The 24,418-nt window shown below is 53.8% G+C and overlaps 1 protein-coding gene across 2 annotated transcripts in view; it reads right to left on the bottom strand.

Annotated features, from left to right (window-relative positions):
• The window catches only part of MYLK (myosin light chain kinase), a 118,726-nt gene that overhangs the window by 55,487 nt on the left and 38,821 nt on the right, over positions 1-24,418 (bottom strand). Inside the window, exons 12-14 of one of the 2 annotated variants that reach the window (XM_060150459.1) lie at positions 23,101-24,374; positions 16,015-16,131; positions 7,901-7,987 (exon numbers count right to left, since the gene is read on the bottom strand). In XM_060150459.1, coding sequence (XP_060006442.1) covers positions 7,901-7,987; positions 16,015-16,131; positions 23,101-24,374 — 1,478 coding nt within the window. Of the gene's footprint in view, positions 1-7,900; positions 7,988-15,573; positions 15,644-16,014; positions 16,132-23,100; positions 24,375-24,418 lie in introns of those variants that run through there. The other variant, XM_060150458.1, reaches the window with a different exon arrangement.

Below are 24,418 nucleotides of genomic sequence, written 5' to 3'. Positions count from 1 at the left end.
CCTTTCAGTTTCTGCAATGCCAGGATTTTGTTGTCAACTCTTTGCTGACTCTTACACATTCTGGGACAGGTCTCAGCTCACGCATCACTGCTGCCAGGATGGGTTCCATGCCCCTCCAAGGCAGTTCAATCAGTAGTCATCACAAGGCACTGCAATTGCAGAAACCTGCCCCCAACACGCATACACCCCAGCAAGCTCCCTGGGGACAGGAACGAGGCCCATCCTGTTCATTTTCTGTATCCCCAGGGCGTAGCTCAGTACCTGGCACAGGCTTGAAAACAGCTCTTAAAGGAATAAATGGAACCCCCGAGGATCTCTGTTAACATGGGAATTCCCGAGAACACTCCAACCCACCCCTGGGCTCTGATGCTCAGAGATAAAGCCCATTGGCTTGAATCCTTGTGCAACTTTCCACAAAAAGGAGAAGGTCCCTTGCTCTGTTACCAGTTAGATCAAAGCTGCCAGGTGTTGGGCCTTCTACCCCAGACAGGGGACTGAGGCTGGAAGAAGTGAAGCAACCCAATAAGAACATCACAAATCAAAGCACTGAATTTAGAAGGTTTCTGGGAAACATGGGGCTGGGCTGGGAAGGCTGGCCTCCAATTATCTGGGTAATCCATCTTCTGCTTTTGCCCCAGCCTGCCCCCACCCACCTAGTCCTGGCCTCATGAACCTTCCTCTGCCCTGGGAGGGCAGAGGTCAGCACCCCACAGAAGTTTCCAGACTGCTCAATCTGAAGACACATGAGTCCCTCTCTCCAGTGATCTCCAGAAAGATCAGAGCCAGCAATTGGGAGATATTTACAGAGCCTGAAGGCGGGTCTTACAGCTTCAAAAGGGTCTGAGATAATGGAAAGCCAAAGGGAATTGGGGAGGTGGCATGAACAGCCTAGGGTACAGGGAGGTTCCTGGATCTCCGCCTCTCCGGGGACATTTCCTTTTTTAGGTAGCTAGCTAAAAATAGACATCAAACCCTTCACAATTCCCAAAATCAGCATTAACTTTCTGCCACGAGCTCCCGAAGGGGACTCGGGTTGGGTGACGTGTGGAGGGACAGCACCCACGCTGCAGGGCTGTGTCAGAACAGGACGGTGGAGGTGAGGACCTGGGGATGGAAGGCTGAATCTCACTGTCCTGCACTGGGGGAGGCTCAGGGCTCCAGAGGACTTGAAACCACCCCCCCCCCAGCAATGTCCCTCTCCCTCCCCCCACACACATTAGGCCCTTTCCAACCCCTCCTTACAAACCTGTGGAAAAATATTAGTCATTCTCCCAGAATGAACATCTCTGGGCAAATTTCCTATACACATCCCCTCATAGCAAAGGCTGTCACGTAAGAAGATTCCAGAGGAACACTGCTCCTCTTGTTACCGCAAACACCCAGCCCTGAGCCCCCAGGGCACAGAACGTCAGGACAGTTGTGAAAGAGGCAGCCCAGCATGGCCAGGACAGCAGTGTCAGTGTTGTTTGATGGGCATCCTCCAGGCCCTTCCCTGGGAGGATCCATCCTGCCATTAAACTGGCTTGTGGGAGACAATGGAAGAGCTGGGAAGGATCTGGAGGTGGCAGCCCGGGAGTGGAAGCACAGGTCCACATGCGTGGTGTGGTGGAGGGTGGCATGACCACCATCACTCCTCAGAGACCAGTATTTTGGTTGGGAGTAACCAGGAGTTGGTGCCAGCTTTCAAAGACATTCATGGAAATAGTCCCGCTTCTCTCCCGGGCCCATATCTTTCCCTGTCAAGCAAGTCTCGATGCCAAGTCTTAACCCCTCCAGCATTTCCTTCCAGCCCTCTGAATCCTGGAGAGCGTTTGATCAAAAGAAAGATTTGATCCTGGAGAAAATCTTCTGGATAACTGGACACTGCTTTTGATATCCAAAGACGCTTTCAAAGATGACTTTGGGGTTCAGAGAGAGACACATACAGGAGTCCAAGGCCAAGATATCTAAGAGCATCGTAATCTGGGATAGTAGTCAGTGAGGTCAAAGTGACCGGTATGAGAGGTGAAGCTCAAGGTCAAGGCCAGGCGTGGAACATAAAGTGGTTCAGCTGTATCCTCCCCAGATCCCAGAAGCAGGGGAACTCAAAAATACATTTGAAAAGTGAAATACCTATTATATCCCTACTTCACACCAGGCACTGAAATTTCAGAGATGGACAGGCACTGGTTCCTGTTCCCTCGTTGTAAAAGCGCCTTGTGGATGTTCCTCTATCTCTTTCCTAAATGACCGTCAGCTTTATGGACTGATAGGAGGAACCCCTGAGCCTGTTATCGCACTGGCAGTGCCTCTCTGTATTTTCTCAAACCATCCTTCAACCTCATCAATGCCTGTCTCACACAAAATTCCAGTCAGATCCCCTCCAGCTGGACACACTAAGCCTGGGTTCTATGCATATGGCCTCCTTCCCATCAGGATATCTCTGCTGCTGTGTGTTCATGCTTGCCGGAGCTTCCACCCTTCATGTACCAGATGATACAAAGGGTGTTGGCCAGCCCCACCTGCGCTGTATCACTCCAAAGCAAAGCATTCTATTGAATGTCTTGATGTCAGAGCTGGAAAAGGCCTGGGGGGTCAGTCGGAGAAAGTCCCCATTTGACAGGTGCAGAGGGAGGAAGGGCTTTGACTAAGGCCACATGTTCAATTAGAGGCAGAACCAAGACGTTCATTTCCTGCTCTCCAGCCCAGGGGCTTGTTTGGCTATGCCCTGGGCCTGAGCACTGCCCCACCGGGCACAGTAAATGGGCATCTGGAGGTCCAACAAGGAAGGGTATTGCTGTCTACCCACGCGCCCCATCCCCGTCACAGTGGGGATACTTCTCCCCCAGGCCCACGCACGTCTCTCTTGTTCTCTCTCCAAAGGTGGGAGACGACCCACTCTGGGCTGGAGGAGTGCATAAAGTTTTCCAGGAGTGCTGAGACTGAATTCCCATCAAGATGGAGGAAAGCAGCCATAAAGGATAGAGGGACAATAGACAAAAACTGAATATGGGACCGTGGGTTAAACAGTATCGGTTCAATGTTAAATGTCCTGATTTTAATAATCGCATTGTGGTTATGTTCTTAGGAGATACACAGTAGACACTTAGAGATCAAGGGCATGATGTCTCTATTTGTAAATGGTATATATACGTCTATATGATGAATGGTGAATATATATGAACAGATATAGTGTATATATAGTATATATACGGTGTATATAGATACAAAGATATGAATATTTGATGAATGGTGTATATATATGTGAGTTTATACACAGAGAACGACAAAACAATGGAACAAAATGCAAATAATTGATGAATCTAAGTAAAGGGTGTACAAGAGTTTCTTGTACTATTCTTGCACCTTTTCTGTAAATTTGAAATTATATCAAAATAAAGTTAGAAAAAAATTCCCATTGAGAGGCATGCAGCAAAGACCCTGACAGGTCTCAAGATCCAGGGAAGCACGCCGGCTGTCACACTCTTCTCCCCCAGCTCTGATGGTAGCAGACCTCTGTCCCCACTGGTGGACAGTGTCCACTGTGTGGACAGCACAAGGGATGGCCCTGAGACTATGGAAGGCACAGGGTGGCGTGGGAGGAACGGAGATCAGGGTTGCCCTCACAGTGCCCACATGTAACTAGCTGTGAGCTGTGAGACTCTGGGCAAGATAGTTTAGTTCTCTAAGACTCAGATTTGCTCATCTGTAAAATGGGAACAACTATTTGTAGCTCAGTTGAATAAGACTTGCCTGAAGTGACATAGATTGAGTGGCTAAGACGATGCCTGTTGCATGGGTGCTCAAAAAACTCGTTTTGTGTGATGGGCAGGTGACTGAATCGGAGGCCCTCACGATAGTCCCTGTGCATTCCTCCCTCCAGTCTCCCCTCACAAGAGGAGTGTTACAGCTCCTCCTCAGCGAAACCACATTCCTCTCCTCTTTCATAACCTGGCCTAGCATTTCCCTCATCCCAAAACCTTCCCAGATGACCCCCTCCTCACTTCTGTACCTGTGAGTTGGTCTCTGTCAGGTTAACTTGTACTCTCGTCAGTTTTCTCTCATCCGGCCCCTTGGGTTTGGGCAAATCAGCTTGGCTTTTCCCTCACGCTCCCCAGAGCTAGGCAGCAGCGGTGCCCCCGGGGGCTCTCAGGCCAGCGTAGACAAGCACCATCTACTTTCACACCTGACAGCTCCCTCACAGGACCAAACATCTGAGCTGGGGAGGGGAGGGCATGCAGACAGGGATCTGGCCACCATCTATTTGACTAGGAAACCACTCAGCCTTCCCTCAGTCACTGGAGGAAAGATGGATTTCCTGCTTAGATTAGGTACTTCCCAGCCCTTGATGAAAATGAACACACATACACAGCCAGACCACTCAGCAACGTGAGAATCTGGGCTTTCTCATGGAAACAGAGATGTCTGGGACTGGGGACGGCAATGCTAAGAGAAAAAGGCAAGTTGCAGAGGTGTACAGGCTGCATAATTCCATTTCTGTGAGAAAAAAATCCAACTGAGATATTTGCATGTGTATATGTGAATATTCAGAAAAAAGTAATTGTGAATTCATTTGAGGAGGTGAGTGAAATTAGGGGTAAGATGAAAGAGGGCTTTCACATTGTACTTGGTAAACTTCTGTACTAGTTAAAATGTTGAAACAAGAAGGCATGCATATTTAACTTATGTAATTGATAAATCATATAAATTATCCCCCAAAGTGAGAAAAGAACTGGGGGTGCAGGCCTAAAAGACACCCCCTTCATTCCCTATCTCTGGGCAGTTGCCTTCTCAGGAGCCTCCTGGGAAGGAAGCCCCACAGCGGTACACAGGCACCCAGGAAACTCTGCAGGTTTCGAAGGAAAAATGCTGCTAATGGTCTCAGTGCCCCAGGGAGTGACAGGCTGGGATGATGGGGGCCAGGAGGCGTGGGCCGGCAGAGGGATTCAACATGGCCATTACTATACATAGAGACACACACCTCCATTCTTTCGGGAGTAAGACATCTGTCTGTAACTCCACCGTGAAGGCTTTCTACACAGAGTGAAATTCCCCTTCAGCAGACAAGCAGTGTCAGCTGGAGTTGATGCAGTCACGAATGTGTTTGTTTGCCACGGAGATGAAGCACTTGCAGTTGCCCCTTCCTCTGAACAGCACTGCCCACTGAGCCCCCTTCTCTGCACCCTTCGGAGGGGAAAGAACCATGGCGCCCAGACTCCACCAGAGCATCTGCTCTCTCCCTAAAGGCAGGTGATGGAAATGCCCTGAGGACCTGGGCCGGGGGCCCGTGGTGGTTCCACATTTCATGGAGTTAGAAGAGTTAGACCCGGTTCTGCTTCTCAAGACCAGCGGTGCCAGGGCACCGGGCTTCCCTCTGGACAGCTAGTTTCCAGCCTGGCTGACAGCACCTTGGAATGGCCCAGGAGCATAAACATACACTGAAGCCGGGATCCCACTGCCAGAGATTCTGATCTAATTAGTCTGGGGTGCAGCAGGGAGCAGTGGTTTTAAATGCTCCCCAGGTGAATGTAACATGCGGCCAGGGTCGAGGGCCCCTGCCCTGGAACTGCACGATGACAGCTTGGCTGGGGTTTTCCACAGCCTTCTCTTCTCCAGGGCAAAGAGCCCAGGTCCCGGGTCTGCTCGCTGTCTCCAGTTTGTTTTTCTCTTTCACGGCCCTCCTCTGACCCCACCTCACTTCCCTCGGGATCTCACCGGAATAGATGTACCAGAGCCGAGGACAGGAGGCTGCTCACCTCCCGCCTCCCACTCCCGCTTCTGCCCCCAGGAGAGGAGAACAATCGCATCAGACCCAGTTCACCAGCACTTGGCGCTCTTACGAGACCCTACGTCTCTCCCGAGGACTTTTTCCCGTAACTAAATAGAACACAGGCCCAAGAAATCCTTTCGGAAGATAAAATCATTAACCCATTCTCACCAGGTTTTTCTTAGAATTGTTTATGCATTGTCAACAACTTATTATTAAACGTCGACTTTTGATAATTGGAGGCTCCCAGTGGTTAAATATCCATGAGAGGGCTTCCCTGGTGGCGCAGTCGTTGGGAATCTGCCTGCCAATGCAGGGGACACGGGTTCGAGCCCTGGTCTGGGAAGATCCCACACGCCGCGGAGCAACTAGGCCCGTGAGCCACAACTACTGAGCCTGCGTGTCTGGAGCCTGTGCTCTGCAGTGGGAGGAGGCCACAACAGTGAGAGGCCCGCGTACCACGATGAAGAGTGGCCCCCGCTTGCCGCAGCTAGAGAAAGCCCTCGCACAGAAACGAAGACCCAACACAGACAAAAATAAATAAATATCCATGAGAAATTATCATTCCACTTTGGCTGCCCTGGCATACTGAAGGCTGAGCGTGCTCCCCACCCCCAAAAGCTTGGCTGGTATGTGCACGAGGAACCCAAGCTCCTCACTGGGAAGGTAAATAGGTGAAGAGATGAGAACAAAACTAGGTTACAGAACACTGCCTTGTAACGGAAAAAGAGAGGCAGCCTTTGAATTAATCTAGCTCACTTCCCTTTATTAGTATCGGTCATTAAGAGTTTGTCTTGTCTTTTGCTCTTTTAAAACACAGAGTGTGTTGGGGATGCCCAAGCAACCCCATATCTTTTGTTAAAATTGGAGGTTTCGAAGCATCCTTCTAACAAAATCAGACCGATAATTAATCAGTAGCGGAAGCCAGGGCTGCGTTATGACCTTTGTGGAGTCTAAGCACTTTTGCCTCTGAAGGCTCCTTCCCTTCACTAAAGAAAAAAAAAAAAGTATATACTTACATACATACATACATAAATTATATTTTACAACTGCACTGGTATAAAGATGAATATATTAATGTTATGAATTAAAACATTTTCTTTGACCTAAAAGTTAAATTTTCCCCTCATTTTATAAGATATTGAAATATTCTGGGGGGCCTGTAGAAGCCCCGTGGACCCTAGGCACAGCGCCTAAAAGCTTGTAACGGGTTCTGGGGGAAGCCAAGATGCAAAAAGAGGGAGAGAGCCAGGCAGAGTCATAGGAGAAGCCCCTTCCCTGCTTGGCTATTAGACCACAGCTGCAAGCTTGTTCTGAGAGATGGTGGTAAGGCCTTTCTATGAGCAGGTCACGGCACTGGCATCCTGAGAGGTGCACCCCTACGCTGGCCCAGCTGGAGGCCCACGGAACTTAAAAAGGAGGAAGGAGGATGAGACACAGACACGTCACGGTGACCCCGGGAAGAGGACAGCCAATGGCAGAAGGGGGATGCTGAGTGCTATGGGGGCTCACGGGAGGGAAGAGTTCCTTTCAGCTGGAGCAAAGACGAGCTCAGGGATGAGATGACTTTTCAGCGGGAGCCTGTCCCACAAGAGAGGTGCCAGAGCAAAGGCACAAAGGGAGGAACACAGGGATGGCCGGTGCACACAGAGGAGCTCAGTTTGGCTTGAGGATGAAACGGGAGTAAGGAGCTGGGGGGCAACGCTTGGAAAGAAAGGCTGAGGCTGGATGTCAGAATGTGTGCTCACACGCGGCAGGTGTGCCAGGACGGCAACGTGTGAGGGGTTCACTTCCACGGGACTGGTGGGCTCTGGGGGCCGCTGGGCACTCCAACCAGGAGTGATCTGATCAGAGCCACTGCGTAAGAAGGTCTGTGTGGCAGGAAAGACTCAACTGGGAGAGATCAGGGGAAGGTCTCCCAGGGTTCTTGGTGGGAAGCAGAAGAGGCCTGAGTGACGATGCCAGAGGATGTGGATGTGCAGCACTACTCAGGCCTTGGAGAGGTGGGAGGGGTGAGAAAAGGCCAGTGGCTCGGTCACCGGGAGCTCACAGGGCACCAGGGTGGTGGCAGGGTCCCGGCTCCGAGGAGCACAGGCAGGGAAGTGGCCGGCCCTCAGTCCCGGGTTTGCCTGGAAGGGCTGAACGAGTACTTACTCTCTGTTCCTAGCACGGAAGGAAGAGAGCTCTTTGGCCTCCGGGCTTTCATCTCCGGGGCCTTGGCGTTCTCACTGGTGGGGGCATCTGGAACAAAACAGGTTAACGACAAACATGAGTAGGCAGCTGCCCAGGGGAAGAAGCAGAAGAGGCATTGCGATAAACATCCCCCCTCAACCCCGACAGGTCCTCCCCGTCCCGGCTCCACTCTGAGGGCCCTCAGCGCCTGCCGGGCAGGCCAGGCACCTTCCTCTCAAGAGCACCAAAGAAGGAGTGTCCTCGCCACCCGGCCTTACAAATCAGGGGCAGAGCACAGCTGCCCTGAAGATGGATGGACAGGCTGCCCTGGGAGCTGGGTAGCGCTTTCGCCTCTGCTGCAGGCACGGGCCGCCAGAATCGCGTCACTGGCAGGGCTGGGGGACAGTCAGAGCCCCTCTGCTCACCAGTGCCTATCTTTGCCCTTCACTGGGTCTTAACGCACTTGGGCTAAACATTCTGGATTTCCAAAAGCCCACTCCGTGTAGAGAGGTCTCTTGAACAGGGGACGCAGGGGATGGGCTGCTGCCCTGGGCTCATGGTCTGGAGGGGGCTTGCAGCCTGTTGTCTCTGACTCTTGTACCGAGGGACACTGACAGTCAGACCTCCAGACCAGATGAAGGCCTCTGAGCGGCCGGCACGCCTCACGGGCTCTGGACTGAGCCTTGGAGCCCTTGTGGGGGCTTCTGCACCCTCCCCAAAGCACAGCCACTGGAACCCTGCGGCGGCAGCCTCTGGGCAGAGCTGAAATGCTGCCCGGGTGAGCGCACCACTCTGCGGGGCTGTCCTCCGCTCCCCCTCTTCCCATTCACGCCCAGTGTGGAAGATGCCGGGGAGGAACCCTCCTTTGTCAGGGCAGCAGGGTGACATAGCGCTGGGCTGGGTGGAAAAGGCCCTCACTGGGCCGAGAAGAGCCTGCCCTCTAGCAAGCTGCTGGGACCGGGATAAGAAGGGGCTGGCTGCACCGCTATCACTGGGCTCCAGCATTTTCCCCACAAGGAACTCCCTTCAGGGACTAAGCTGGGAGGGAGCCTCCCCCTCCCAGTCCCTTCCTGTGCATCCTTTTCCTGCTCCTGAAGAGGAAGCGCAGAGGGAGAAAGGAGGGGGTGGGACTTTCCAGCTGCTGCTTGGCCACATTCCTGTGGCCTGTCTGGGGAGGAAGGGCCATCTCCCTGTCCCCGCCTCCACGGTGGGGCAATCCCAGACTCTAACACGTGCTCTCGCCTAGACTGGGCTTCTGGGGCATTGCGGGGTGGGCTCGGAAGCACAGAACCAGGGGCTGGGCGGGTACACTTCCCTTGACATTTGTAGATCAGGCTGCCATAAACCAAGGTCATGGGGTGAGTCTATGGTTCCCTGTCTGGGGCCCTCCCTTCTTCCCTTCCTTCAAGACCAGCACTTCTGACAGCACCAATGACAATTTAAAGAAAGGCGCACCCAGAAATGTCTTTGTTTTCCCCCCTTTTAAGGAAGAGGGGGCGAGGCCAGAGTGTGCACAGACAGTCCTCTCTTCCTTGGCATGAGTACTCGCTTTGCCGTCTTTTTCCCAGTGAGTTCCGGGGCATCCGAGGAGGGAGACAAGGAAGGACCAAGATTTCTTTTTAATTGATGGGGAAACTGAGGCATAAGCAAGCAAAGGAGGAGAGGCCCAGATTTCCTGGGCTCCTGAAAGAAAGGAGATGGGGACTGAGATTCCTTCTCTCCTCGTGGGGTCATGATGGGCTTTGCTTCCAAGCATCATTAGAGTAGGGATGGAGAGAAGAGGGCTCTAGCTGCAGCTCTGTCATCAGCAATCCTGGGATCGTGGGCAAATAATTTCAGCTGCCTGGGTCTCTGTTTCCACATTTGTACAAGGGAAACTACACTTATTTTCTCTGCCTCACAGCACTACAAGGCTCTAGGGAGAGAATGCGTGCGACGGTGATCATTTACCTGTTCATTCATTTCTCCTGTTCGCCGCATTTCCTCGCCTCCTTTCCAAATCCGCTTTAGAATCCTCCACCTTCACAAAGCCCTCCCGGATGGGCCCCTGCTGTATGTTTCCTGCCTCCTCATCCGTCCTCAGCTCTTGGGTGCCTGCTTTACGCTGACTTGTGAGTACACCACCCCGTCATGTGCTTTGAGCCTTGTTTGTAGATGTTCCTTATCTTTCCATCTGGCCGTGAGGAAAGGGGCTCACGTTTCCCTGGCTGACCAGGCACACCCCCAGACTTGGAGCCCCACAGGGGTGCCACAAGCCCCTTCTTCCCTCTGCAGCACCCCCGCCCCCTGTGGGCTGTGTCTGCACCACGAGCCACTAGCCATCAGTCTGTCCGTGAGAACTGCAGCAAGGAGTGCGCTGAGAGGACCACGTGCTTAATCAGAACCAGCTTTGCGCTCACATGGCTGCCCAGGGGATAAAAATAATAGTAATAAAAGTTTAAGAGCAGCATGTATTTTCTGTCTATTTTAATCAGTTTGTGATGAAACTGAACTCCATTTCTAGATCCGGGCTCCAGGGCTGGAGTTCTTTGCTGGTCTGCTGGTGCCCCCAAAGAAGCAGTGGGGAGGAAGGTGGTGGTGTGAGGAGGGGGGGGTGGCCTCAACATAGAGAGGAAAACGTGTCCTTATATGGACAATGCCTCACCCCTTCCACTCCTGGGCTAGCTCTGGGCTCAGCCTTCCAACGCAGCATTTCTTCTTCTGTCTCCCCCAAGAGAGGTCATTCCCAGAGCTGCAACCCTAGGTAGGGGGAGTGAGGTCTTGGGAGGCTTCTGGGGGGCGGTCTGAGCTTTCAGGAGCCCCAGGAGGGGGCAGGGCAGAGGGGCTGGCCTCTCTCTCTCTCTCTCTCTCTCTCTCTCTCTCTCGCTCGCTCGCTCGCTCGCTCTGCCCAGGAGCGAGCAGCATGCTGGCAAAATCAGGAGGGAGAGAGCTCTGGTCAGGATGAGCGCCTTCCTGGCTCTGCAGGCCGGTGACTGTGAGTCCTTGGGCAAGTTCCTGACCTTCTTCACCAGGAAACAGGGAATAACAACACCCCAACAGAGGAGCGAATGAGATGCGGAGTAAGAGGTGGCATTTGTTGGGTACTCAGGCCGTACCTGGCACCATGCTAAGTGCTTTACACCCCTGTTTCGGGTTGAACCACACCATTCGCCAGTATTCCAGCGTTTCTGACCTACTGAAAGAGCAATTTTATTTAGTTCAACCTAACACATTTTAGCTGCCTGAGACCATATGAAGAACAAATGGGAGTGGGAGCAGACTGAGGCCAACAAAAGAAGTGGGGTCGGCTCAGCCACAGTCACCAGGGCTCCCTGGCCATGGAGGCAGTGGACCACAGCGGCTAGGAGCCAAGGTGTGGGTTTAAATCCCTACCCAGCTAGTTATTAGCTGCATACACCTCAGATTAGGCTTTAAACGCCCTTCTTACAGTTGCAAATCGCCCCGAGTCGCCAAATCCATGGCTAAGGCTCAGGCTTTGCCTTATTTTACTTGGCAAAGGCTTTTGACACAATGATCTCCATCATTCCTTTCTTATTGAAATGGTCACCCTTTGGCCTCTGGGACACCCCTCCCTGCTTGATTTCTTCCTGTCTCACCATGGCCAGTCCTTCTCCGTCTCCTTCGCAGACCTCTGTCCTGCCTTACTTGTCAGTGTTGGGCTCTCTCCTTCCCTCCTCCATCCACATCCACCCCTGGGGACCTCATCTACTCCCGGGGCGTTCAGTGGCCTCACAAAGATGGCTCCTCATGTCCTGCCTCCAACCCCGACCTCCCTCCTCAACTCCAGATACATCTAAAGGTCAACCTACGTGACAGGCCCACCTGGATGTCTAATGGACACCTGAAACTTCACCTACACGAAAGTCTTGACCGTCCCCCACCCCTACCCATCCTGATCTTAGTAGGTGGTACCACCATTGACCTGTGCTCCCTCACAAAAACTAAGGGTCATCTTTGACTTCCCTTTCTCTCTATTTCCAATTCATCAGCAAATCTTATCAGCTGTACTGTCAAAACATTATAAATCTGGTCATTTCCCACCTCTTCCATAGAGTCTAAGCTGCCATCATCTCATGCCTGGGCTATCGTGGCAACCTCGAATCTGCTCTCCCTCTTACCCCTCCTGGGTCTGGTCACCGCCTGAGTGATCCTTTACAACGGCCAGGGCTGTCCCACCGCACTTATAATAAAATCCAGCGTCCTGGTCACAGCCTACACGGCCTTGCAGATCTGGTCCTCCTCAGTCTCATTTCCTACCACTCTGCCCCTGGCCCGGGGCTCGGCCACCCTGGCCTCCTTACCTCTCCTTCTGGGAGTGTCTCCCGTACAGTCTCAGCTCAGGGTTTTGCTCCTGTTCCTTAACCTGTGCCGTGCTACTGCTGGGACGCCTTCCCAGATGCCTTCAGGCCTCTGTTCAAATGCCTCTTCCTCAGAGAGGCCTCACCCTCTCCAACAACAGCACGCTCCCCCATCACCCTGCTTTGCTTTCTTCGCAGCATGTGTTGTTACCTGAGATAACTGTTCATCTGTATTTTTGTTTCTCCCTCACTCGAATGTAAAGGCTCTGAGAACAGGAACTTGTTTCGTTCACTGCTTTTAACCCCAGCCCCAGGAGCAGAGCGGGCACTGACATACGGGTTGAGAGAAGGCCCATGGGGACGCCACCCCCTACCAAATGCACACACCAGCCTCCATGGTTACAAAGCCCCTGATCTCACTGGTAGCTGAGGCCCGATGCCCTTGGCAAGGTGGTTGGGAAGGGGGGCCTGATCTGCCCGGTCTTGGGATTTGGGCCTACAAAGGGCTTTGCTTCCTTACCTCTCACCTGGGTCTGAATGAGAGGGAGTGGGCCACTCAGGCCAGAGGTGCAGAAGGACTTCCCAGCAAGAAGGGCTGTTAGTAAGGAAGACCTGGATCTCTCGGAAAGTGGACACTGCCATGTTACTCACTAGACAGCGAGGCCGTGCAGGTGGTGGAAAGGTGCAGACTTTGGAAGCAGACACACCTGGGTTGGAGTCCTGCCAGGGTAACTCATGCCAGGGAGTCATGTGACTCCCTGTGCAGGGTGGCTCGAAGGGCCTGGGCTTTGGGATCAGAGACACCCAGGGAAACGGCATCTCCTGCTTACTGTCTGAGTGACTGGGGAAGGCTGCTGACCCTCGCTGAGCCTGGGTTTTCCCACTGAGAAAGATACCCTGCCCAACTGCTGCATAAACTAAAAATGCACAAGAGTTTCTGGCCACGGCAGGCCATGGCAGGTCTTGAAGGTCAGCTTTTTCTCCTCCTGGGTGAGTTTTCTGACAAGTCCTTACCCACCCCAGGCTTCAGCTGCCTTCTGTGGTACAAGTTGACATGTCTGCTGCTAACCTGGAAGGAACGGCGGTATGACCATAATCAAGTGCACAGGGCTTCCCTGGTGGCGCAGTGGTTGAGAGTCCGCCTGCCGATGCAGGGGACACGGGTTCGTGCTCCGGTCCGGGAAGATCCCACATGCCGCGGAGCAGCTGGGCCCGTGAGCCATGGCCGCTGAGCCTGCGCGTCTGGAGCCTGTGCTCCGCAACGGGAGAGGCCACAACAGTGAGAGGCCCACGTACCGCAAAAAAAAAAAAAAAAAAGTGCACAGAGCACGCTTTTTCTTATGGAAACAACCCAAATGGCAGGATTAAAAGAGCCAGATGTGCTGCATTATGAAGGCTACCTCCCTCTGTCTTTCCTATAAGAGGGAAGTAGTAGTGTGGCTAATACGGAACAGCCAGTGAGCCAAAGTCATTTTCATGAGGTCTTGAAATATATCATTCTATTAGCCACAGATATATAGTCTAAATGGTGTCCAGCACAGGCTACGTGAGTGATAGTGAGTGACTGTCGGGGGCAGGGCCAGCCTGACATCAGCATTAGCTGTGGTCCCCACCCCGAGACGAGAAGGACCTTGCAGCCCCTTAGGAGGGAAGCAAGACTGGTCTTATCCAGAGGTTTAGCAGGGCAGCTGCAGACGGAGAGCAATGGAAGACCCTGCCCAACAGCTAGGCTTCAAAGTTCAGGCAAGGTTACTTCTTAGGGCAAGCGGTTCTTCACTGTCTTTTAATTCATGACTTCTTTTAAGAATCTGTTTAAAACCTGTGGACCCTTTCTTCAGAAAAATGCTCTAACCCACAAACACATAAAAGTTTGCCTGTAATATCAAAGGGTGCATGGGCCCATTGGGACCTCTAAGCCAGGTACTCTCGCCTAAGGGTGTGGGGAGAGCTGAGAGGATCGGGGACATTATGATGGCCAAGATTAGAAGGAGACTAACTTAGGGGCAAAGAAAGCCCTTTAAGTTGCAGAATGAATTCCCAAACCTTAAAAAAAAAGAATCCCCAAATGTATTCTCTAGGGAAAACGGAAATTTTTAAAAATTTTAAAAAATGAGCCATTTGCTCTTTCTGGAAAAGGTGCTGACACTTTGCAGATAAGAAGAATGAATTGCAGTCCTGCCTTCAGCTAGCCGTGTAAATAGAACCCAAAGAGGCTAGGGATTCCCAGAGCAGATAACCTCATTAACAGGCAGGGCTTCCTTCTGGAACCAGCATGGGTCCCAAGTGTGGCGCTGCTAGAAGTAGGTTTCTGGGGTCAAGTTCCCAGAAACACTGTTTTTTCAGTTGCAGTACCTGTCTAGAAAGAAGCAGAACTCTGACCTGGGTGGGTGACAGGAGTAATCAGAAGCAGCGGCCCCTAGCCTCAAAACATGTGTTTCAAGCCCCCTTCTGAACTGACCATACACTTTGACCCATGGAATCTGCTCCCTTAGACTCCAGAGCCCCTGTGACAAACACATTCACAGAACTCCAGGGAGACACGCACAATATTCTACAGTTTCAGGTTTACTGTTGGCTACTGACAATTTAATTTGTGTTACCATTATATGTTTTTTTAAAAAAGACTTTGGTTTTTAAGACTCTCTTTTCTTTTCTCCCACTCATTAGGTATCACGGATCTCAGCTTTTATGATCAGGAAATCATATTACAAAATCCAGAATGGAGACAAGGATTCCACATCTTGTGGAACGGGGGTGAAACAGGTTAGGGGTTTAGAAGCCAAGTGATTATATTCAAAGTCAGAGGAACAACAAAACTGGTCTTCAAAATGCCTTATTTGGACACTAGCTTTTAACGTGTCACTGATAGTTACTAACCAGGCATTTCAAGGGCAAGAAACTGTTTCCCCCAAACTACCTTTTTAGACAGTTCCAGGCAAGTAACGAAATACCAAGAAAGGGCACTGGATTGCAAGTCCCAAGATGGGACTCTGGCCCTGGCTTGGCCCTCAATAGAGCAGGGAACCTCACGAGGGAAGCTTTCCCTCTCTGAACAGCCTGGGTGTCCCGTCCCAAGTGAGGGTGGTGGCCTAAACCATCTACTTCCAAGCCTCTTATTCTAACCCTACACAGAGGACAAAAGGAAAGTCACAAACACACCACCTGCATTTCTTTAGGACAAATCCCCATTCCTTACAGCTTGGATTCGCCCCTTCCTCACAAGAAACACCACTCAGACCTGGTAAGCCTCCCAGTCCCCACGCGTCTCTTCCTCTCCCTCTGCTGTATTTCGAGTACTCTTCTCTAACTGCAGAGGCAGGCCTGTCCCCGTTACCCGAAGCCTCAGCCCCTACTCACCTCCTGGAGGAAGTGTCCCCACTTGGACCTCGCTCTGCTCCCTCTTCCTCACGGGTCTGTCCTGCTGGCACTGACACTTGTTCTCTGCGGCTTGTAAATTACTCTGTAGTCATTTTCCTGTGGGTGTGTCTTTTCTCCTCCTGCCCTGTCTCACCCTTTCCTGCCTGGCATGTGGGGGTCAGGACTGGGGAAGGGGGACCAGCAAGGTGAGCAGCCCTCTTCCCAGCCGGGGGCAGGGCTGTGAGGTCACAGGGGACCACCAAGTAGAGCTCCCACTTTCCTTCCTGTCTCATTGTTTTGCAAAAGATGGTTTGCCACCCACAAAGTGAACGCCTCAGGTTGGGATGGCAGCCTCGGCTGCAGCCCTGTTCAGGTACGGTGGGAAGGGGGCGCTGAGAAGCGGGATTCTACGTGTGGCAGGGGTGGGTGGGCACGACCTACCGTCCACGGTGACTTGGCAGGAACACTCAGCCTGGCCGGCGCTGTTCTTGGCTACGCACTTGTATAAGCCTCTGTCCTCGGGCAGTGCCTTCTCGATGGAGACGGAGCACAGTGAGCCTGGGTGGGAAGAGGAACATTTGTTGAGTGGACCAGGTCTGGGCCCAACACCTGCCGGGCACTTGGAGCATCAGAGCAAGTGTTATTCACACGCCCAGAAGTCAGAGGCCCTGTGGGAACCAACCTGCTCGCCCCACCAGAGCCAAGGCACTTTTTGCTGATAACCCAGATTCAAAATAACTGATCCCTGAGTATACCCAACCGCCCCCGACCCAGGCAAGTTCTCTCACGGGGATGTGATAGAAAGGCAAGAAGAGAGAGAAAGAGCCTCTGCCTTTGGAGAGCATCAGCACAATAGAAGGGGCAGATGGACCCAGGCCCTCACACTGGATGTCACCGAGAGAGACAAGCAGTAGTCAGGCTCAGGTCCACAGACTGGGGTAGGGACACTGGCAGGTGAGGACACTCTGCCCTGCTTACAGCAATGCTTCTGGGAATGCATCCCACAAAAGGGCATTTTGAACAAAGAGGTGAGCGGGGGAGGGCAGGAGCCCCTGTCCAGCAGGGACACTGGCCTGTGGGCTGATCTGTTGGGAGGAGACAGTGACCAGCCTGGGACCCTGGAGCTGGCTTTTCAGGAATGGTATCTGAGCTGAGAATCATGGCCGATGAGGGGCGCTGGGCTGGGAGAGGGCCTCTGTGGGGCTGCCTCTCTCAGTGCAGGGTCCTTTGGTCCCCTCAGAGAGTGATGGCCTTCTTTTCCACAGGGCTACCCTTGCCCCAGCACACCTCTTCTGGCCTGGTTGGGGGAAGGAGGGGTCAAGCTGGGCATGAACAGAAGTCTGGTCCTCACCCATCCTAGCTCTCTCATCCCAGGGCTGGCTACTTCCCTGGGGGACACCTTTGGGGAGTTTCCCTTAGGGTGTGGGGAGACACCAGGCTGAGGACTGGGCTCGCTGGGCCAGGCAGGAGGGCAGCAGTACCCTCGTTCCTGCCATCAGACACACACACAAGCCAGCAGCACGGCGACCTGCCCAAAGCTGCCCTGTCGTCAGGGCAGCCGTCATCATACGAGGAGGAGGATACAGCCAGAGCCACGTGCATCCTGCCGCCTGGAGCCACCGGCTCCGGCCACGTCCCTTTCCGCCACACTGCCCGGCACAAGTCACTGGCTCTGAGCGGGCAAAGCTGTGTGCATCCCAGGTGTGTGTGCGAAGCAGCATGGCCTTTGATCTCAAAAGTCCCCGCACCCCCATGAGACAGATGCACAGACTTGACCAACAAATACCAGGATATTCAGAGAGAGGAAGGGAGATGTCAGTTCTGCCCAGAGAACCTCACTAAGGCTGGAGGAGACCTGCGTAAGGTCTTCAACAGGGAAACCTCAGTCCTGCCGACCCCTTGGGGCAGGATGGCTGATCTGCGCCCCTCCGTCCTACACTCTGAGACCCCACCTCTCAGAAGGACCTCACTATGCTCTCCCATCGGGGTCGGCAATGCCTCAGGATGGCTTCCCATTGTGGCTAGGAGACAGAATTTGCAGACGCTGCAACAGAAAGGATTTAGGTTGGATTTTTAGGAACTCTGTGGTGAGAGTGAGAACTAGATGAGGCACAGGAATCAGGGAACGAGGGTTACTATCTTCTAGAGAGAGACACTTCCATTCATCTGGGAGGGCAGGGGCATGCGCAGATGACCTCCGGCCCCCAAACGTGAGGCTTAGAAGAAACGGACCCCATCTTGCCACTTTCCCTCAGTCTGAGGCTAAGGCTCGGGGAGCAGATATCCCACTGCCAGCAGACATCCTGGTCGAATCCTTGATCGTCTCTCAGCTTCAGCCCCCCAGCTGCCTTCAGCCTTAAACCCAAATGGGACAAAACAGTAATGAGACCCCCGGGAGAGGTGGAGCATGTAGACCACAGCCCTTGCCCTTCACGGGGCGGGGGGGGGGGAAGCATCAGAAAGGTAGTTTTTCCAAGCCGTTCAGAGCCTGGACCCCTGGCCGTGTGCGCGGGCTGGGGGAGGGCCCCCGGCAGGCCTGGAGGCTGGGCTGGCCCAGATTGAAGCATCTGGTATTTCCTGTGGGACAGCTTATTCCTGACCTCCAGAAGAAAAACTGTTTCCCAGAGTTTTTTTTGAGAAGGCTCAGCCTGGTGGGGAATTTTGAGAGGAAGGGGAGGGGGATGGGAACCAGGGATCCAATGAAGGGCTCAGCTAGACCGGTCCCTGGGAGAGCCCCTCAAGGCCACAGAGTCTGAAGACCACCCCACCGTCTTGTGCTTTCTCTGAGTGTGTGGGGAGAGGAGGTGCGGGGTGTACGAGGTAGAGGGAGTGGTTCCAAGCCCTAGAGGCTCTGTTCCGAGGCTGCCCTCAGTCAGCAGTGTCTCCCGACCTGGTCCCCCGGCATGCCGGGACAGTACAGCTCAGCTCCAGGTCACCTCCTCAGGGATGGTGCCTTCCTTGCCATGTCTAAGCACCCCTGGCCGTAGGTGGACCTCTTCTGTGCCCTGAGTTCACCTTTATCAGAGCTTGCCTCCCAAGGCCATTACTGAAACACACGCCTCTCTCCCACGCTAGATCATGGAGGGCAGCGACTATTATGAATGTTTTTCCTGAGCCTGGAATGCAGTCAGTTTAAAAACAAAAATTTGCCATTCTGAGAATGTCCAAGGCATATTTCTGGAGCAGGTGATCTGGTAGGATCTATGCAACAGAAAGTCACGAACACTTAATCAAACAACCTACCACTGAAAAAGATAGTATAGTTTCTAAAAGGAAAAAAAAAATGCCTAACTCAGAATTCTTCAAGTGGATTATGCATACAATGAAAAGGGCTAGAATACAGCCTCGCACATAGTAGGTGCTGTATAGATCCTTGTGTTCTGTAGGATGGACTTATACAGGTTTTGAAAAAGCCTTTGCAAGATCCCACACTGAAGGCAATTAAAAATGAATCATCGGTTGACAGCAGCAACAAAAATGAATCCTCATTCATAGATGGGGAGAAATGTTTGCCAGGGACAGAAGCCTGGCCCGGGGACAGGAAACAAGGCATAAAGATGAAAGCACTTCTCAGGAGCAGCGCAGAGCCCACTGGCCAGCCATGGGCCTCCCAGTCCTGGGCCAAGGCCTGAGCAGCGCTGCTGCGGGTCCAGAAAGGGCCTGGTGAGGCCACCCTGCAGGCCTGGAGGGCAGGCCCAGCTGCTGTAAGTGAGCACCCTCCGCCCTGCCGTTCCGGGGGACGCAAGAAGAGCAAGGACTCCTCCACAGGTCCCTCCAAGAAGGAACAGTCAACTCAACTGCCTGCCATCACACCTCTCCTGCTCTCCTTGGTGCTAGACAGAGTGGACATAATCATGTTTTGGGGGGCCTGCAGGCTATGAGCCCTATTCAAGTACAGGGTTCAGAGAAGCACCCCTGAAACCTATCAACAGTGCCCACCAGCAGTAGGTCACAGACACACACATTGATGGGGGAAGGGCACAAGAGTCTGTCATGGCCAAAGGCCCCAGGGACAACAGTCGGGGAAGGAGTCCTGGGGGAAGTGAATCTTGATCTTAGATGAGGTAACAGAAGGGGGTTCAGTGCAGTGGAGCAAGTACGGTTCCGAGCCAGGGAGGCGGGGGTGGAGGGGATGCTCAGGAGGGTGTGAAGGATGGGAAAACCCACTTAGCAACCCCCCTTCTCCCTACAAACCCCTCAAAACACCAGCTGCCTTCCTTGTTTCCACTGGTGCCGTCACTGTGAACCAGTCACCCACACATGGACACTCAGCGCTCCTCCACCCCTTCCTCTCCTCTACCCCAGCCGCCCACCCTTCCAAGCCAGGCAACAGGTTCTGTTAATTCTGCCTTTGCTTCTTGCACTGGTTATCTCCTGTCTGTGCCCATGGCTACCTTGTTGGTCCAGGCCTCACCGCCTGTCCCCCCACCCTCTTCGGTAAGCTCCTTCCTTGTCTTTGGGCACAGAATCAATCAAAAGCCGTAAACCCCAGCTTTGTGTCTATTGCTCTCCACTCCCAACTCTTACATGGCTCCCTGCTGCCTTTAGGATTGAGTTCCTTCTTAGTATGATGAAGGATGCAATGGGGCCGATGCTGGGAGCCGGCCTGCCTTGGCTGCCGCCTGTGCTCCTGCCTGGGAAGCCCACACCCTCCCTCTCCTGCTGCGGGCCCTGCCTGCCTTCACACTTCAGATCAAGGCCCTGCTCTTTCACCGCCAGCCTCTCCCTGCGGCCCAGCACTCAGCTCCCTCTCCTCTCACTCCCAGCAGCCATCATCGGCACTTGGCTGGAAGAGGTTTATCGCTATGCGTGTGCGTCCTCTCTTTCCAGATCTATCGGGAGCAGATTTACTCGTACCTCTCAGAGGTCCCACTCCCTGCAGCGGAGCCTCCTGAAGTGGTCACTGACGAGGCTCTACCGCAGGTTTTCTCCTGGGTCTGTGTTTGACCTGGGCTCTTGTGGACTTGGACAGGGAAGCACTAGAGAAGGGACAGTGGACACAGTGTGGCTGCTGCTTTGAGGCCAGGCCTTCTCCCTACCAGGCCCGTTTCAAGGTCAGCTTCCTCTACTGCAGTGAAAATACCAGACACTCACAAGCCCAGAGGGCACGGCCAGTCTTCCAGCCTCCTGACAACTGTTGACAGTGTTGCGGAATAAACAGCCATTAGCCTTTTCCCTTGATAGACAACACTCTCTGGGGAGCTGATCAGGGAAGGACCAGGATGCTGACACGCTAACAAGAATTAACTAAGAGGTGATACAGCACAGCGGTCTAGGCGTTGGAACTCAGCTGCCTGCCTTCCAATCCCAGCTCTGTTACTAACTAGCTGTGCAGCCTTGGGCAAAGCGCTTAACTTCTCTGTTAGATGGGCAGTATAGTGGTTGTGAGGATTAAATGAGTGAAAAGCATAGTAAGATGCCTCGGTCAGTGTTTCGCACGTGGTGTTCAATTAGTGCAGGCTACTCTTATTTTTCAAAGGAGAATTACAAATATTTAGAACCTTTTTAACAGTTGGTTTGGGGGCTATCTCCATAATTCCCTCCCGCCCCCCTCCCCCGCCCCAGTCTCTCTCTATCCTCTCATTGTCCTGGCCTTCATTTAATCATGTCTTCTTCCCCAGCTTTAGACCTAAAGGGTCCGTCCGAGGTGCTTTCTGTGGGAGGTGACACTGGAGTAGCCAGTGTAAAAGGGTCTCGGCGCCCAGCAGCTACGATACATCAAGGCACCCTGGGTATGAACAGCCCATTCTAAGGGCTCAGGTGCGTTCCTGAGACCAGAGCTGAGGTGTGCCTACACTGCTTTGTCCAGTTGATTGTTTATAAGCAGCTCTTGGTGGCTCTGCAGGTTCCACGCAGGTCCCACAACAGCTGCACAGCCATGGGCATCGCCCTCAGCCGTCCCAACATCAGCTTCCCCGAGGGTGGTACAGCCATGGACCTCACAGCGTGTAGGACTGTGGGACCACACGTGTCCCCACGATGGCAGCTGCCCACCTTCCGTCCCGCCCCGAGAGGTCACCACAGGGTAACCTGGGAAATGCTCCTGGTCGAGGTTTCGGGTCAGTTTTACCCGAAACTTTCCAACAGGGAGGGGCCCACAGAGGTGGCAGGGAAGGCTGGGCATCCATTCCCCTGGACATCTCATCCCACCGTGGTGATCCCCCATACCTTCCTGTGCGTGGAAAGGCCGAACTAGCAGAGGCAGGGGGATGGATGAGATGACTTCTGGAGGTCCCTACCAAGCTGAGGATTTTCATGTGGAAAAGCTATCGTGTGAACACATTAGCAGAAAAGACACCCTTTTTTTCTCTCCTGGCTAATTTCCCCTTTACTCCTTCAGCAGTTAGATTCAAAACGCTCAGCTGCTCCAGATTTGCTGTCTGAGCTGCAGAGTGAAGACAGAAACTCCATCGTGAGGGCGGAGGGATGCTATTTTCAAATGCTTCATTAGGGTTTTTAAGAGGAAGAAAGAAAGCCAGATGAGGGGTGAGGGAGGGGTGGAGAGGGGTGCCGTCAGAGGACGGGAAGGAAGGCAGCACAGCGGGGGGGGGGGGTGCTTCTGTCTCAGCTGATCTGGATTTGACAGGACCTGACTGCTAGGGCCTCTGCCCTGACTGCCCTCTACCTCTCAAGGTTAAAATGCCACGACCCCGGGAGCTTGTGCCCTGCCGTGTCCAGAGCTACCAGCATCAGCCTCGAGTCAGGCCAGACTCTATCCTAGGGCCGGCCACCAGAGTGGGGCGTGGGAAGGCTGCTGTCCTTGGAGCTCGCATTCAGGACTGGGATTTATGGAAACATTTCAAACCAAATGAGGGGTCAGAGAAAATACCCATCTCGTCCCCATCTCTTCTCTAGGTTAAACTGGCCCATCTGAGAGCTCCAAACCCTGAAAGGCCCCAGATGGCAGGCTTTAGGGCCCCCCCTCTTCTCTCCACAACCCAAGAATGTGAAATACCAGCAAACGAAAGTCTCATCCAAATTAGGAAGCGAGTGGCTCTGTCTGCCTGTGAGTGTGTGCCGTAGGGGCTGCTTGGGGTTTTGGCTTGCCCCTCGGGTCCCTTCAAACACACAACGTTATCAAGACTTAAGTTGTTGGCCCCAAATCACATCCCGTCACTGCACACCCTGACCTGAACCTAAAATGCTGCTTCAAAGGCAGTTCTCAGCCCCAAGCCCCTGGTCAGCCCTAACCCCAGTGCCCCCATTTCCAAGCCTATGATCAGAGCCTTCTCTGGGCCAAAGCTGGGCATTAGCCCAGGCCTGCTCTGAGGAGCCACGCCTAGGGGTGCCATGAGGGGGCTCTGCCAGACAGATGCCGAGATCTGGGAATGTGCCTGGGGGACCAGGCACCCACCCCTGTCCCCCAGCCATGGAGTGTGGTGGGCACCAATCCCGTGAGTGAGGGGCACAGAGAGTGGCCTTTCCCACCCAGGCTCTGGGCTACTAACACCATCAACAAGCCAGGGCTCCAGGAGCTGACGGTGGCTGGGACAGAGCTACCCTCCCTCCCGGCCCCAACCGTGTTACCTTCTTGGGAGAGGACAATGAACTTGGTAGTCTTGAGCGTCTTTCCATTCAGGGTCCAGGTGATGGTGGCCGGGGGGTCAGAGGACACCTGGCACTGGAGCAGCAGTTTCTCACCCTCCACCACACGGAGATCTCGTAGCTTCTCCTTGAAGGCTGGGGCTGTCCCTTGGCTCTCGGGTCTTTTTTCATTATCTGTGGCCCCTGCATGGCCCCTCTTGCAGTTCACATCATTCTTAACCTCCTTCTTAAGTTCTTCATTCCCAGCTGGTTTTGGGGCCTCGGATAACTTGGCATTGCCCAAGGGTTTGGGGGTCTCGGCCGGCTTGGCATTGCCCAAGGGTTTGGGGGTCTCAGTCAGCTTGGCATTGCCCAAGGGTTTGGGGGTCTCAGTCAGCTTGACATTACCCATGGGTTTGGGGGTCTCAGTCAGCTTGACATTACCCATGGGTTTGGGGGTCTCGGCTGGCTTGACATTACCCAAGGGTTTGGGGGTCTCGGCTGGCTTGGCATTGCCCATGGGTTTGGGGGTCTCAGTCAGCTTGGCACTACCCAAGGGTTTGGGGGTCTCAGTCAGCTTGGCACTACCCAAGGGTTTGGGGGTCTCGGCCGGCTTCGCATTGCCCAAGGGTTTGGGGGTCTCGGCCGGCTTCGCATTGCCCACGGTTTTCAGAAACCCTGAAGGCTGGGCATTGCCTACAGGCTTGGGACCTTCTGCTGCCTTGGCATTCAAGGCTTCAGAGCTGTTACTGCCATTCTCTGCAGGTAGCGTTTTCTTACTGCCCAACACCGAGCGGAAACCTGGGGTGGCAGGTTTTGGAGGTGGCACCTTCTCAGGCACAGGGGTCTTGGGGGTCCCCTTCTTGGCCAGGACAGAGCGGAAGTCCACCTGCTGGGGGCTATGCACCTTCCGCTCTTCCTCCGACATGGTCTTCGGCTTCACCTGCCGCTGCAGGTTGGCGCGGAAATCCATCTGCTCGGCTGGGATCTCCTTCAGGTCCTCTTCAGACAAGGTCTTGGTACTCACCTTCTTGCCCAGGAGGTCGCGGAAGTCCAGCTGCCCCACCTCCTGCTGGCGGATGGCCTCCTCGGTGTGCTGCCGCGTCTCCACACGCCGCGTGAGCACCCCACGCACGCCCTCGCCGTCTTCCTCGTCGGGCCCGCCCTGCCCTCCTGCTGGCCAGCCGGGCCTCAGGCTCCCGTAGCCGCCACCGCCACCACCATCAGCGCCGGCTCCCCGGCTGCAGAGGCCCTCACCGCTGGCAGGCTCCCTTCCCCTGCGACCAGTGAAGGGAAAAAGGAAAGTAGCAGGAGGAAAAGG

This window comes from Lagenorhynchus albirostris, chromosome 5 (assembly GCF_949774975.1).
Source record: "Lagenorhynchus albirostris chromosome 5, mLagAlb1.1, whole genome shotgun sequence".
In the NCBI taxonomy this organism is placed as follows: Eukaryota; Metazoa; Chordata; class Mammalia; order Artiodactyla; family Delphinidae; genus Lagenorhynchus; species Lagenorhynchus albirostris.
The sequence above is the reverse complement of the archived record's forward strand: the minus strand, read 5'-3'. Positions and strand labels throughout refer to the sequence as shown.